We start from the raw sequence: 14478 nt of genomic DNA, 5'->3' as shown, positions 1-14478 counted from the left end.
TTTCCAGACCATGACACCTTGTGTTCTGTGAAAATTTACAAATGTGTACCTGTTTAATAGTTTAAAATCATACTGGTTCTTTACCATAAGCAGAGGCTTTTATGATACAGAAGAAAATTCAAATTGTGTGTTTAAACCTAAAGGGATTTTCACGTTTTTTGTTTTTTGCTGAAAAGTGGTTGAATCATTTTTTTCTCTTTCCGAAAAAGGAAAAGCATTGCAAAGTTAGAAATTTTATGATATGAACCTGTGTTTTTTAAGTATTCTTGCTTTTTCTCCTTAATCTCTATTTAAAAATAAAGGCATGTTTTCAAAGTGCGTATCTGACGGTGTGTTTAGCAAGGTGTGGGTAGGGTAGGGTGGGAGGCAATTGAGCAAATGACTAAAGAAATACACTAGTAAGTAGAATTTCAATTCCAACTCATATTTTGAAGGCCTAGAAATTATGGTGTGATTAAGTAATAATTAACCACATTTTTAAGTTTTTTTTTTAAAGTTGTTGTTTTTACATTGCAGTGAATGATATAGGAGGAGACGTTAAAGGAGATGGTAAAAGCTCCTTAGCTGCTGATAAAGTTGTTGAAGAAATAAGAAGGAAAGGTGGAAAAGCAGTGGCCAGCTATGGTATGGTATTTGAAAGAATAGACTATTTCTTTTATTTTTCTTCAGCTAATGCTTTTGCTCACATTAATAAACACTGAACAAGTATCTCAGCATTCCAGTGTAATTATGAAATTACATTGTGAGAAATTCTAACGTGAACAATTTTTAAACTTTTACTAGAGTTTATTTCACATGATTCTAACCTTTTTCTGTTGCTTATTTAGTTTTTTTTAAATTAATGAGTGCATGATATAATCAATAACATTGTATATATGGATATGGGTATGTTTTCGTTCTCAGAAAACCTGTTTTAGTTAAAAGGTTTTATACATTTTTACAGAATAATATATTTGCCTTTTTAAAATAGTTTTTTAGAAAAACTGAAGTAATAGAATATAAGAAGTAAAACGTCCCCTTTCTATACCCAGCCTGCATATTACATTCCGTACAAGTAATCACCGTTGTATGTAACCTTCTAACCTTTTTAAAAATGTACGAGTCAACATATTGTTATTGTTACTGTTCAGTTGATTCCCATGCGTGGCAGCAGCCCCATGTATGCGGAGTAGAACTGTTCCATAGGGTTTCCAGGGCTATGACCTTTCAGAAGCAGATCGCCAGGCCTGTTTTCTGAGGTGCCTCTCGGTGGGTTCAAACTGCCATCTTTTGGCTAGTAGTTGAGTGCTTGACCATTTGCACCATCCAGGGACTCTAGAGTCAGTATAGTTAGGCATTAAAATAAAGTCAGGAGAAAAACAGGAAATACAACCTTTTCATTTGTTGCCTTAATCTTAATGTTATTTTTAAGGAACCTGGTCAAACAGATTTACATTAAAAAGCTAGTGATTACTGATTTTCCTGCAAACCAAAATTGTTTTTATTGGCCAGGGATAAAATTAGATTGCCAGTGACTTCATTTTGAAATTTTAAGGGAAAGGAGATAGGACATGGTTTGTTTTGAGTTTTAGAGTAAATAAGATGACAGACATTTTCATATTTTCTTTTCACATTGGTGCTCTAGAGAGGTGTTTTCAGTTTTTTTAAACCCAGGTCCCAGGTTTAAAAAACCCGTTTTATAAAGATGAAAATACCAGTTTCCCCATTCTCCCCCACGGTTCTATTGTACAACCTGTATCAGTCAGAGTTCAGTCAGGAAAACAGAAGCCCTTCTGGGTTTTCCAAGTGTGAAGGGCTTTAATATAGGGAATTAGAGGTGTACACAACTATTGGAAGGGCTAGGTAAGCCACGGTCAGGGAAGCTGCAGCAGAGCGTCTCAGCCTGCAGCAGGTGGTTTTCATTCTCAAGAGCTCTCCTGAATGTGCTGTCAGTCTCACATCTGCCATCTGTCTGCTCACAAGATTGCCTACATCTGTAGGCTTCTCATACTTAGCCACCTTCTACGTGAGTATCTTGTATTTGCCGACCTAACTCAGGATCATAAGGATTCCAGGGGAAGGAATAAATTTTCTGTTTCCTCCCTGGTGATTGCAGAGAATATAGAAAGAGGCAGTGGTGATGCTGAGTTGACAGCAGACCATTTGGCACACAACAGTAGGAGTGTGAGCCCTTTGCACTCAGAATTGCTGATTAGCAGAAAATAACCAAGCCATGAGATCTTGTTGAACTTTACTTTCTGTAGTTAGTATTGCAAAAGCAGTAGGGCTGTTTTTCATATGTAGTTAGATGACATTGAACGTGCTTTTGCAAATTATACATGCATCTCCTTACCTGGCCTCCCTCTCCCCAAACTCTGATTTGCATCCTTAGGGGAAAGTATCGGTGTGACTCTTTAAAACTAAATATGAATTAAATGAGATTAAGCCTTCAGTTGGTCTCTTGCACTGGCCACATTGATTCCGATTCGTGGTGACCCCATTGTGCAGAATAGAACGGCTCCATATGGTTTTCAAGGCCGTGACTTTTTGGAAGTAGGTTGCCAGGCCAGTCTTCCTAGAGGCACCTCTAGGTGGGTTCATACCACCAGCCTTTTGGCTAGTGGTCAAGCCTTTAACAGGTATGCCATCTAGGGGCTCTTTTCCATCATTACAGAAAGTTATAGTGGACAGTGCTGTTTTAGGTAATGTTTGCCAAGTATTTTCTTATTCATCCCTCTCCTTTTTATTTGTAAAGAGTTGTCTTAGGGGCTAAATTTCTTCTGTTACTTTAGACCATCTGTATTTTGATTTGTTATATGCCCGCAATATAAGTTTATTTATTTTTTTTTGGAATTAGTTCTGTTGGATGAATAGTGTCTGTCATGTGTTCTGATACACAGAACTTGGAGGTTGTTTGTGAGAGAGAGAACTGATGTTTTGTACTAATTTCCCTTTGCCTCAGATACAGTGGAAGCAGGAGAGAAGATTGTGAAGACAGCATTGGATGCCTTTGGAAGAATAGGTGATGTTTCTTTGAGTTTGTGGTCCTTACAGAGCAGCTTCTGCCTTCTTGATAAAATACTGTTGATTTTATCTTTGTTTATTAACAATTTGTTCTTTCTTGTTAATCACATTTTTAGATTTGTTTTGCAAATTAATTATTTTATAACCCTACCGTATTCCACAAAGAGCTTGAGGTAACAATTTTTATATGGTTTTTTTTAAACATGGTTTTGTGCACTTTAAGTGCTTTAAAAAACTTGCATGCATTCTCTTAGTGACCTTTTTTATAATAATTTAGTTAAACCCCAGGTATGTTTATAAAATAAAAAAATAAGTCAATAGTTTGGGAATAGAGAACTGAGCGGGTCTTTTGGATAATTATAATGATTTAGATTAAAGTGATTCAGTATTTTGCAGATTAAGATGAATTATATATAAAAATTTTTTTTTAAGAAATTTTTCAAATCCTTTCTGTTCATTCCTTAGCTAATTTTTCTGGTTTAGTCCCATACTTTCAGCAAAAAATTATTGAATTAATAGAGGGGAACATTATTACAGATAAGTCTAATATGTTTATAATCTGAAAAATGTTTATTTTTGTAATTTGAATGTGCTTCCCCTTTTTTGTCTAGCTTATGTATTTTTCTAATTTTGTTTGGTTGAAGTCAGAGAGGTGTTCACATATCAGCTGACAGAGAGGTAGAGGAGGCCACAGGTGTGTAAAGTCATAAGGTAAAAATAGCCACAAGATGGCAGTTAAACCTTAAAAAAATAATTCTTTTCTTTACATAGTGAGAATATCATAGAGCATCAGTTTCTAACTCTAATGGTTCCTTTTCTGGGCTTATGACTTTGGAGTGGCGGGGAAAAATTTTTTGAACTTTTAAATTTCTGAATGGATTTTGAGATTAAATGAGGAATTGCTTATGGCAACCACCTGAGAATCTAAGGGTTGTACAGCAAGTAATTTTGTAAATAAGCTGTTGGAATTTCAGCAGAAGGTAGAGGTGGAAAAATTTAGATATATGAATTTGAGAGGAAGGAGCTAATATAATGTGATACTTGTAGATTTTTTTTTTTGGCTGTAGTCGTAAAATTTCATTTCAAGAGTACTCTACCTGGTATATTTACTTCCCTGTAAAAAAGCAATTCTGAAAGAAGTGTGGGTTGTAAGCAAATGCAAAGGAATGTTTTGCTTTTTTGTATTTATGACTTGGATCTTTTTATTGCAGATATTGTGGTCAACAATGCTGGGTGAGTATTTCTGTTTGCATTTTTAGTAATGTGCATGCCCTCCAATTTTTTAAAAATGTATACTTCACTCTCCCTTCTTTCCTTACTCTGTATAATATAAATGTTTTAGGATTCTGAGGGATCGTTCCTTTGCTAGGACAAGTGATGAAGACTGGGGTAAGTTGTTTTCATGTATGTCTCTGTGGAACACACCTGTCCATTTAACCTTTTTAATGTTTGATAAATCTATACATTTAAAGCAAAACCTGCTTCTGCTTACTTTTGCTGCTGTTAATATAAATGATGAACAAGCTTTATTACTGAAAACAATAGTTGGAAGTAGCCTTTTTTTAATATTTGGTAACTAAAAAATGTTAAATCATTTGGCAGAAGTTATCCAAAATGATTTTGTCCCTTTCAGTCTGTTTTTCCCTTTGTCTCTTTAAGAGATTGTCATTGTTTTCTAGCATTATTAACTCCCCTGGTGTGGCAATCGTTAAGGGCTTGGTTGCTAAACAAAAAGTCCGGTGGTTCAAACCCACCAGTGGCTGGCGATCTGCTCCCGCAAAGATTACAGCCTAGGAAACCCTATGGGGGGCAGTTCTGCTCTGTCCGACAGGGTCACTATGAGCTGGAATCCACTAGACACCACACAGCAACAACAACTACAGTAGTCTTCAGCGTGCTTATCTTGCCCAGATTCTTTTTTCCAGAATAGGTGCAGTATATAAAAGGGAGCTGGGATGCTTTAAAAATGATGGAGATCTGACAACGGGATGGAACAAAATCAGGATGTCATTTTGAAGCATCTAACAAACAGGAAAGATTTCCTTTAGGGGTGCCAGATAGGAAAGGTTGAGTTTAGATAATGAACAAATCACAGGGAAAAAAAAGTGTGTGTGTGTGTTTTTTTTTTTTTTTTTGCTTTTGGTTTTTTGCCCTCACTTTCATTAGCCCACAGAATTAAAACAAACAATGGGGCTGAGAACAGTGGCAGCCATGGCAACTGAAGTGAGTATATCATCAGTTATGGAGTGTGCTTCTGGGGAATATGCCAGAAGTTCTTTTAGAAGAAGCAAAATATCTCTGACTTAGAATTAAGCGAAAAAGAGCTTTTAGCGTCCTCTTCTCATAACATACTACGGTGAAAGAGAAGCCCAAACTGATAGGATTTATTGGCAAAGGGGAGCTTATGCTGGTCCTTTCCTTGGAATTCTTGTGAAGTGAGGGTGTTTCCTCTTCTCTGGTGCCATCCTCAGTGCACCTCTCCCAGTTACCCTTTCTTTTTTCTTCCCTCTTCCTTCCTCTTGTAATATGCACATGAAAACATTTGTTGAGGCTCTAGAATGAAACAACAATAAGTAAGATTGGTTAAAAGTCTTGATGATTAAAAGAATAAAATTAATTCTAGAGTTGTTTGTCTATCTGAACTATTCCCTGGATTGTCTATTAATTAGACTTAAGTATCTCAGAACAAATAGGCTTCTCTCTCTCTCAACTCATTTGCAAACCCTGGTAAAAACAGGAATATAATGAGCATTTTGTACTTCTTGATGATGAGCTGTGTAATTTATGATTATGTTTTACCTAATGTTAGTGTCATATGCCAATTATGTATGTAAAATTCTTGGAAATTCATACCAGTGAATTTATATATAAAGAAGGCATAAATTAGAAGTAGTATATTTAGATAATACAGGAACTATAATTTTTGACTCCATGGCAATTGGTTTGGTTTTGGCATCATAAATTATAGAGAGCACTGTTGTAAGTTTCAGTATGAACCGTTGATTCCTAGCATAATTGGAACAAAATAAAAAATGGTTGCAAGCATTCTCAGAGAGGGATGTGGTAATAGGTGATTTTGAATGCTAGTTAAAAAAGGAACATCTTTGTGTAAGTAAACCTTTGCTTGTGTTGAGCCTGAGACTCTCTCCTATCTAATTTCTCAGGAAGTATATAATAAAAATAATTTCTTATTGCTTTAGATCTAATCCATAGAGTTCATTTGCGGGGCTCGTTCCAGGTGACCCGGGCAGCATGGGATCACATGAAGAAACAGAATTACGGAAGGTAGAGTTGAATATGGCTGTCGAGGGGGAGTGAATATGTGTACGTGTACAGGGAAAGGTGATATTCTAAAAAAAGTGTTATGAAATGAGGGTAAGAAATCTCTTCAATATATCTAGGCTCTTTTTTTTTTTTTTTTAAATTATTGTGTTTGAGGTGAAAGTTTACAAATCAAGCCAGTCTCATACAAAAAGCCATACACACCCCGCCATGCACTTTCAGCTGCTCTCCCCTTCATGAGACAGCGCGTTTCTCCTCTCTACCCTGTATTCCCTGTGTCCATTCAGCCAGCTCCTATACCCCTCTTCCTTCTCATCTTACCACTAGACAGGAGTTGCCTGCATAGTCTTAACGTGTCTACTTGAGCCATGAAGTTCAGTCCTCACCAGCATCATTGTCTATTTTATAGTCCAGGCCAATCCCTGTCTGTAGAGTTGGGTTCAAGAATGGTTCCAATCTCAGGCTATCAAACGGTCCAGGGACCCTGACTGTCAGGGTCTCTCCAGTCTCAGTCAGACCATTAAGCCCGGTCTTTTTATGAGAATTTAAGATCTGCATCCCACTGTTCTTCTGTTCCATCAGCGGTTCTCTGTTGTGTTCCCTGTCAGGGCAATGATCGGTGGTAGCTGGGCACCATGTAGTTCTTTGGGTCTTAGGCTGATGGAGTCTCTGGTTTATGTGCCCCTTTCTGTCTCTTGGTCTCATATTTACCTTGTGTCTTTGGTGTTCTTTGTTCTCCTTTGAGTTGAGACCAAGTTATGCATCTTAGATGGCCGCTTGCTAGCATTTAAGACCCCAGATGTGTGTAGGTTTTTTTTAAGGTAGTCTTGGCATGTGGCCTCTTGTAAGATGGTGTCATTCAGTTACAGTTTAGCTGGACAGTTTTATATTTCATTTGCCTTCTACTTTTCATTATTACTGATCATCTTGCTGCTCTCTTGCATTTAAAAAAGCAATGAAGTTTGAGGATTCAGCTGTATGTACTTCATTCTCTAACCAAAATGTCATTTTTTGTCTTCAGAGACCAGCTGGGGAGAAATGAGTGGTTATTTCCTGCTAGCTTGTACTGGTCAGGCATCCACCAACCAAAACCAAACCCGCTGCCGTCAAGTCGATTCCAACCCATAGCGACCCTATAGGACAGAGTAGAACTGCCCCATAGAGTTTCCAAGGAGCGCCTGGCAGAATTGAACTGCTGACCTCTTGGTTAGCAGCCGTAGCACTTAACCACTATGCCACCAGGGTTTCCGGTCAGGCATCAGTTAGTCTTTATAAACTGTTTGGAAACTGTAGGACTTCTTACGATTGGTTCTACATGAGTGACTCAGATGTGGCAGTGCTAGTAAGTAGCTCCATGCAATCTATTGTCAGAGTCATTCTTATTAACTAAAGGGTCACACACATCTGAAAACAAAAAACCAAATTCTTTGCCATCGAGTTCAACTCATGGCAACCCCACATGTTTCAGTGTAGAAATGCCCTCCATAACGTTTTTAATGGCAATAAACACACAGGGTCGCCATGAGTCAGAATCAACTCAGCGGCAACTGGTTTGGCTTTTGGTTTTCATTTCATCCAAGCAGATCACCAGGCCTTTCTTTCAAGGTGCTCTGGGTGGATTCACAGCTCCAACCTTTCACTTAGTAGCCAAGGGTAAACTCTTTGTACCACCCAGGGACTCACACATATCTACTGGAAGCAAATAATTTGTAATACCTGTTCTCATTTGGAAATTTATAGGTTATCCTGATCCTGACCATTTTTGTAAGTTAGATATAATTTACTTAGTCAAAATAGAGTCAGATTGGGTCAGATTGTCAGATGGCATTGTTTTAATATGAGGCATTTGATACTTATCCGGAAAGGAAGAGAGACAGAGTGATGAGGACTGAGAATTAGAACTGCTTCATCTTTCTTGCTAAGATTTTAACTTATGTATTGCTAACTTGTTTTATGTTAATAAACATTTATTGTTGGTTTTAATAGATAATATGCATTCTTATACTTAAAAAAATACTTTTCAAAACGATTAAATTTTATGGTAGGATTTTGGGAGACCACTTTTGTATTAATATAATTTTTTTAGATATATGAATCATCACTGTAATGTGCTAGTGATTATACACAGAGTTGCTTTTGATAGGTGTAACAGTATCAAAAATAAATATAAAAGAGAGAGAGTTGGAGTGTTATCAAAACATCAAAAGATTGATTTTCCTTTTAGGATCATTATGACTTCATCAGCTTCAGGAATATATGGCAACTTCGGCCAGGCAAATTATAGTGCTGCAAAGTTGGGTCTTCTGGGTCTATCAAATACTCTTGCAATTGAAGGCAGGAAAAGCAACATTCATTGTAACACTATTGCCCCTGCTGCGGGATCACGGATGACTGAGACTGTTTTGCCAGAAGGTAAGTAGCTTAGATTTTTCAATGCTGTTACCTGCCAATCAGTGTGGAGTGAGCTTTGCAAAAATATTTCATTTTTTGAATACTTCAAACAATTATTTTTCTTTCTAATTTCAAAAGCATTTCATGTATATATGTTAATTTTGGAAAATATAGAAATAAGGAAATAAAAATGACCTCAAATTTTACTACACTAAAGTCAACTTCGTTGTTTTTCTCTATAGATAGACATACACGCATATATTTTACAATTGGGATAATAGCATCTTAGTTACCTAGTGCTGCCGTAACAAAAAGCACCACAAGTGCGTTTCTTTAAAGAACAGAAATTTATTTTCTCACAGTCTGGGAGGCTCGAAGTCCAAACTCAGGGCGTGGCTCTAGGGGGAGATCCTTCTTTATCTGTTTTAACTTCTGGTAGTCAGTAGTCCTTTGTCTGTTTTAACTTCTAATAGCTAGTAGTCCTTGGAGTTCCTGGACTTGTAGATGCATCAGCCTTGTGTGCCTGTGCTCATATAGTGTCTTTCCACTTTGTGCGTCTTTATCTATTCTGCTGTTTTTATAACTCTGAAGTGATTGGGTTTAGGACCCACCTTCTTTTGATATAACCTCATTAACATAACAAAAGAAAACCCCTATTTCCAAACAGGGTTATGTTTATAAGTACAATGGTTAGGATTTTAACACATATTTTTAGGGGATACCAATTCAGTCCATAATAGAAGTCTTATGGTTTTATACTATTATTATTTTAAATACCAAATCTGTATTAAAATTTTCTAATTGAGAAAATGTCTGTTTACAGCTGGTTTAGTCCACTCACAGTCCAAATTAGGTCTATAGGCATTTTGTTATTACATACCTTAAGTTTTCCTTAACACATAATATTTCATCTTCCTTTAAAAAAAAGAAATGGAGCCCTGGTGGCACAGTGGTTAAGTGTTCAGCTGCTAACCGAAAGGCTGGCAGTTCAAATCTACTGTCTGCTCCCTGGAAACCTTATGGGGCAGTTCTGTTCTGTCCTGTAGGGTTACTGTGAGTCGGAATTGATGATAGTGGGTTTGGGTTTGTTTTTTTTTAAAACCATTTAATTGTTGTCAAAACTAGCTCATTTGGCCTGTAGAGTATTCCTCATTCTTGGTTTGGTTGCATTTATACTTTTGTGGAAAATCATTTAACCACATATGTGTCTGCATATGGCTTATTCCTGGATACTCTCTTCCACTGATCTATGTGTCTGTCCTTTTGCCAATGGTATGATATTTGATTACTGTGGTTTTATGGTAAGTCCTGAAATCAAGTAGGTCTTTGAAAATATAAAATATTTTAAAGGTGCTTTATAATGTGTGATTTAGAACCTATGCTATTTATTTAGTTATGTGATAAATGGAATAACTTGACTGGTGGGGAACTGTGTTGTTTTTAACTGGTCTTAATAGATGTTTCTAAAAAGAAATTCTCAAAAATACTTTAAAAGTACCTTTTCTGAAATGGTACAAAACAGTTTCTTTGTACAGGATTTGTCCTTTCTGTCTGACTGCTTTTAAGATCTTCTCTTCATCTTTTGTGTTCTGTTCTTTCATTGATATATCTGGGCATAGGTTTATTTAATCAGTCCCTTGGAGGTTCACAGCCACCCAGCAGTGTTGTGGAAGAAAGGTATAGTGATCTGATTACTACCAAGAGAACCCTATGGAGCAGTTCTACTCTGTAACACATGGGGTCACCATGAGTTGGAATTAACTTGATAGCAACAGGTTTTTATGCTGGGCTTACACTGTGGTTTCTTGATCTTTGAATTATGGTTTATGTTTTGTTTAGGTTTATAAGTTCTGGATGATGTGTAGTCTTTATCTTTTAAAATATTACTTCTCCATTCTTTCTCTTCTTTCTGCATGTGAATTAGATACATGTTAGACCTAATTTTGTTTTTTATTTCTCTTAACTTCTCTTTCGTATTTCTGTGTCGTGTCCCTTATATTAAATTCTAAGTAGTTTCATTAAACATGCCTTTGTTCATTCACTCTTTATCTGCATGTAATCTAATATTTAATACATCCTTTGCCTTTTTGCTTTCAGGAATCGTCCTCTCCCCCTCTGCCAAATCTACTCTATTTATTCATGATAGTCTCTTGGTGCTTGCTTATCATTGTGATTGCATTCTTTATTTTCTGAATCAATAGTTAGCTTCTCTATGTAATGCATTTTACGATTGCAACATGCCTAGTCCATTGTAGTCTAAAGCTGTTTCTCTTTTGAAAATAGATTTCTTTTGACTTTTACTTATTTATTCTTCTTTTGGAGCTTCTGTTTAATTTATAGGGATTATAAATGCCATCTTTGTTACTCTGTCATGTTAATATCAAATTATATCCTGTCATTGCAGAATCAAATTATGCATCTATTTGCTCCTTTATCGATTATAAGGTATAGTCTCAAATTGTATCTCATTTGAGCCTTGGAACCACTTGGTAAAATAAGTAGGGAAAGCATTTTAATCGGCATCTTACTGATGAAGAAACAAGTCCAGTGGGGTTGAGTGAGGTACTCAGGGTCCTAAATTGCCTATATGGCAGGGCCAGCACTAAAATGCAGGTTTTCATACTCATGCTGTAGTACTTTTCTGCTCTCCTAAGCTGTTCACGCAAAGTATGCAGTAGGAAAATATTTCCCTACACTCTCTTACTCATCAGTGGTACTTGCGAGGCCCTTTCACATCATTATCTTACTGCCATTAGAATTGTCAGGGTTGTTTTGTAGTTTTCTAGCTTCTGGTTATACAGCTGGGGGAGTAAAGTAGTTTTGGGAATGAATGGTATCCGAGTTTCTCATGTTATGTACAGCTTTGCTCGTTGGTCTTTGCCTGGGCAGCTCTAAGGTTTCATCTCCTGAACAACATGTTACCTGTCTTGCAAAGGTATGTCTGATGCTTCCAAGAGTAGAAGCTTGAAAGAGCTTTGGGAATGTGTCCACTGGGGTGAAGAAGTTCTCCCTTAAGCTTTGAATGTTATAGTAGTCATAGATATCTAATTTTGTTGTTATTAAAAAAAAAAAATCACTGGATTATCTATAATTTTATAAGTAAAATTGGGAAAGTAAAATGATTGATTAAATACTTATATGTCATTTTTTATAAACTTTTTTTTTTCTGTTATTTATTTCAGATATTCTAGAAGGCCTGAAGCCGGATTATGTGGCACCCCTGGTCCTTTGGCTTTGCCATGAGAGTTGTGACGAAAACGGTAGCTTGTTTGAGGTATTTTGCAGCTTCCTGCTTCTTCCCAAAGCAATATTTGTGTAATTAAATATAAAAAATGGTTTAAAAATTAGTATTTATAAAAATTTATATCAGTTCACACATCGCTTGTGTCGAATTTCTTTTAGTATTATGTATATGTTATGATTAAGGAACAAATGTTAGCTAATGTCCTTTTTTGAGAAAGTAGCAGCAACTTCATAAATTGTTTTTCCTTAATTCTTCATTTCTAATATTCTTACCAAATGAAAATGTGACCGGTTTAATATGTTTAGCCGAAGGTAGAAAGTCTTACTTGGCTTGAGAAGCTGAACGGTCAAGTGGAAAGATAAAGTATGAGGTTTAGAATCAATCCTGCCAGGTTTTGAATTTTTGTTCTTATAATTGCTGGCTTGTTGGGATATCGGGCAGATTAACCTCTGAGCTTTAAGTTTCCTTGGGGTTGTTGTGACAACTAGAAGTCACATTTTTAAACCCCTAGCATATGTCCTAGTACGTAGCAGTCAACCCCAGTTTTAGCTATGATATCACTATAATCTTTACAGAGGAGGGAAGACTAATAATAGCATCTGAAGCTCAAAATTTGGCGTGACCCTCTCTTGTTTTCTTAAGGAATATTTTTTAAACTATTCATCTTTTACAATGATATTTATTATTTCTGTAAGCAAAAATAATACATGCTCTTTTTATAAAATTCCAAAAATGCGGAAAAGTATATAGAAGAAAATATCTATTTTACTGCCATCCAGATAAAACTGCTGTTAATATTTTTATGTATTCCAGTCATTGATATGCATTATACACAGATAGTCTTTTTTTAAGTATGTGTTTTACACACACACACACAAACGCCTAAGTAGGATCATGCTGCAGATGAAGTTCTGTATGTTGCCATTTTCTCTTAATTTATCATGAACGTGTTTAACGAGGAATCATTTGGCATGCAAGATTGACAAAATTTAGTAAGAGGTGTGTGTAATACCTTATGTTAAACATTGTAAGTAACTTGCCACTTTGCAAAGTTCTGATAGAGATCTAAATTGGCAGATACAGATTTTTTGGCTTAGCTGCAGCCCTGGCTTCTAGAACCTGAGAGGAGCTTGCAGATTGTATCTGTATTCCTCAGTTATTATCCAAAGAACTCTTGATTTTATCTACTTTGATTGCATCAAGACTATTTGGATCTATTATAAAAGATGTGGGGATATTAATGTAAAGACAAAGACGAAAAAAAAGCCACACCCTTGAGCCGAGAGCTATTACGATATATGCTGTCTCTGGATACATTTTCTTCTGTCGTATTCATGTGGGATTTTTGTGGTAAGTTCAGGCACACAGATTTTACTTCTATCCGACATTTTCTTCTAACGATTTTTTTGAATGACCTCTAAAAGAAATTGCAGTGAACATAACTTTATCTTTCTGGAGGGCAGTTAATGTATTTGGTCATTTGCGTTTTCCATGTATAAAAACCGTTTCATTAAATGACTGTTTAGTTTATTAAGTCAAATTCTGTTTTTTTTTGGTTTTGATGCTTTTTTATTCACTAAGTCTTTCTAGAGGGACATTTATTTTGAGCCCACAACATGCTAGGCAGTTTTACTATTTATATTGGCTAACCTTCACAGTAACTTCATGGGGTATGTATGTTGTTCATAGTAGTTTACAAATGAGGTGACTTGTGTTTAGAGAAGTTAAATAATTTGATCAGGATCACACAGCCAGTATGTGGAAGAGCTGGTATCAAACCTTGGTCTCTTACATCAGAGTCAATGCCTTTTTAATAAATGACTTCTTTTATTACATGATGATACTTTATGTTTCTCTTCTGATAACATGAACAATGCAAAGTCATGGGGGCTAGTGGACTTTTGTAGAGCTGTATAATTTTCATTGGTTGTCATGTAACTTTCTAATACTCCCAGTGAGATAGCTGCCTGTATTTTTAATTTTAAAAAGCTTGTTAGTAATTTCACACTAGAGGATATAAATTTTCCCCCTCTTTTTTCTAGGTGGGAGCAGGATGGATTGGAAAATGTAAGTCACTCAGTTTTTTGGTTTACCATAGATTATTTTAATATCTTTAACTTAACCTATCCAGTTAGAGCTGGGTAAGGATCTTGTCAAATGTCTAATTATTGGATCCAATGCATGCATGTTCAGTGTTAAATAATATTATAGCAACAAGTATTCTAAAACATAGCAATTGTCCTGCAGGCTGTGGCACCTTCAAGAGCCTGTCTATTCAGTCTCCCTGCAAGGAGTCATTATTCAGCCTTGTCCTGCCTTATTCAGAACTGGCTGTTCCTTCAGACAGCAGTGTCTGTTTTTATATTGATGTTTGTTTTCTCATGTCGCTGGCATCTCACATGCTTGTTCTAGCTGTTTCAGCAGAGAAGTGAGTGGGAAGGAGGACTGCTTTTAATAAGATGGGAAGAGCTCTATCCTAGATGGCATAGTAGGCAGGTTTTCCAAGTTTCTCATGCAATTCTTTTCTTACATGGAACGTGAGATACCAGGAGGAGACA

General features: G+C 36.2%; 1 protein-coding gene across 2 annotated transcripts in view; it reads left to right on the top strand.

Annotated features, from left to right (window-relative positions):
• HSD17B4 (hydroxysteroid 17-beta dehydrogenase 4) overlaps window positions 1-14478 on the top strand; it is a 96056-nt gene that overhangs the window by 11035 nt on the left and 70543 nt on the right. For both annotated transcript variants that reach the window (XM_064275987.1, XM_064275995.1), the window contains exons 3-10: window positions 517-624; window positions 2942-3001; window positions 4215-4236; window positions 4346-4392; window positions 6204-6288; window positions 8510-8697; window positions 11859-11950; window positions 13963-13987. In XM_064275987.1, the coding sequence (XP_064132057.1) occupies window positions 517-624; window positions 2942-3001; window positions 4215-4236; window positions 4346-4392; window positions 6204-6288; window positions 8510-8697; window positions 11859-11950; window positions 13963-13987 (627 nt within the window). The remainder of the gene's footprint in view (window positions 1-516; window positions 625-2941; window positions 3002-4214; window positions 4237-4345; window positions 4393-6203; window positions 6289-8509; window positions 8698-11858; window positions 11951-13962; window positions 13988-14478) is intronic.

Source organism: Loxodonta africana, chromosome 2, assembly GCF_030014295.1.
Source record: "Loxodonta africana isolate mLoxAfr1 chromosome 2, mLoxAfr1.hap2, whole genome shotgun sequence".
Taxonomy (NCBI): Eukaryota; Metazoa; Chordata; class Mammalia; order Proboscidea; family Elephantidae; genus Loxodonta; species Loxodonta africana.
The sequence above is the reverse complement of the archived record's forward strand: the minus strand, read 5'-3'. Positions and strand labels throughout refer to the sequence as shown.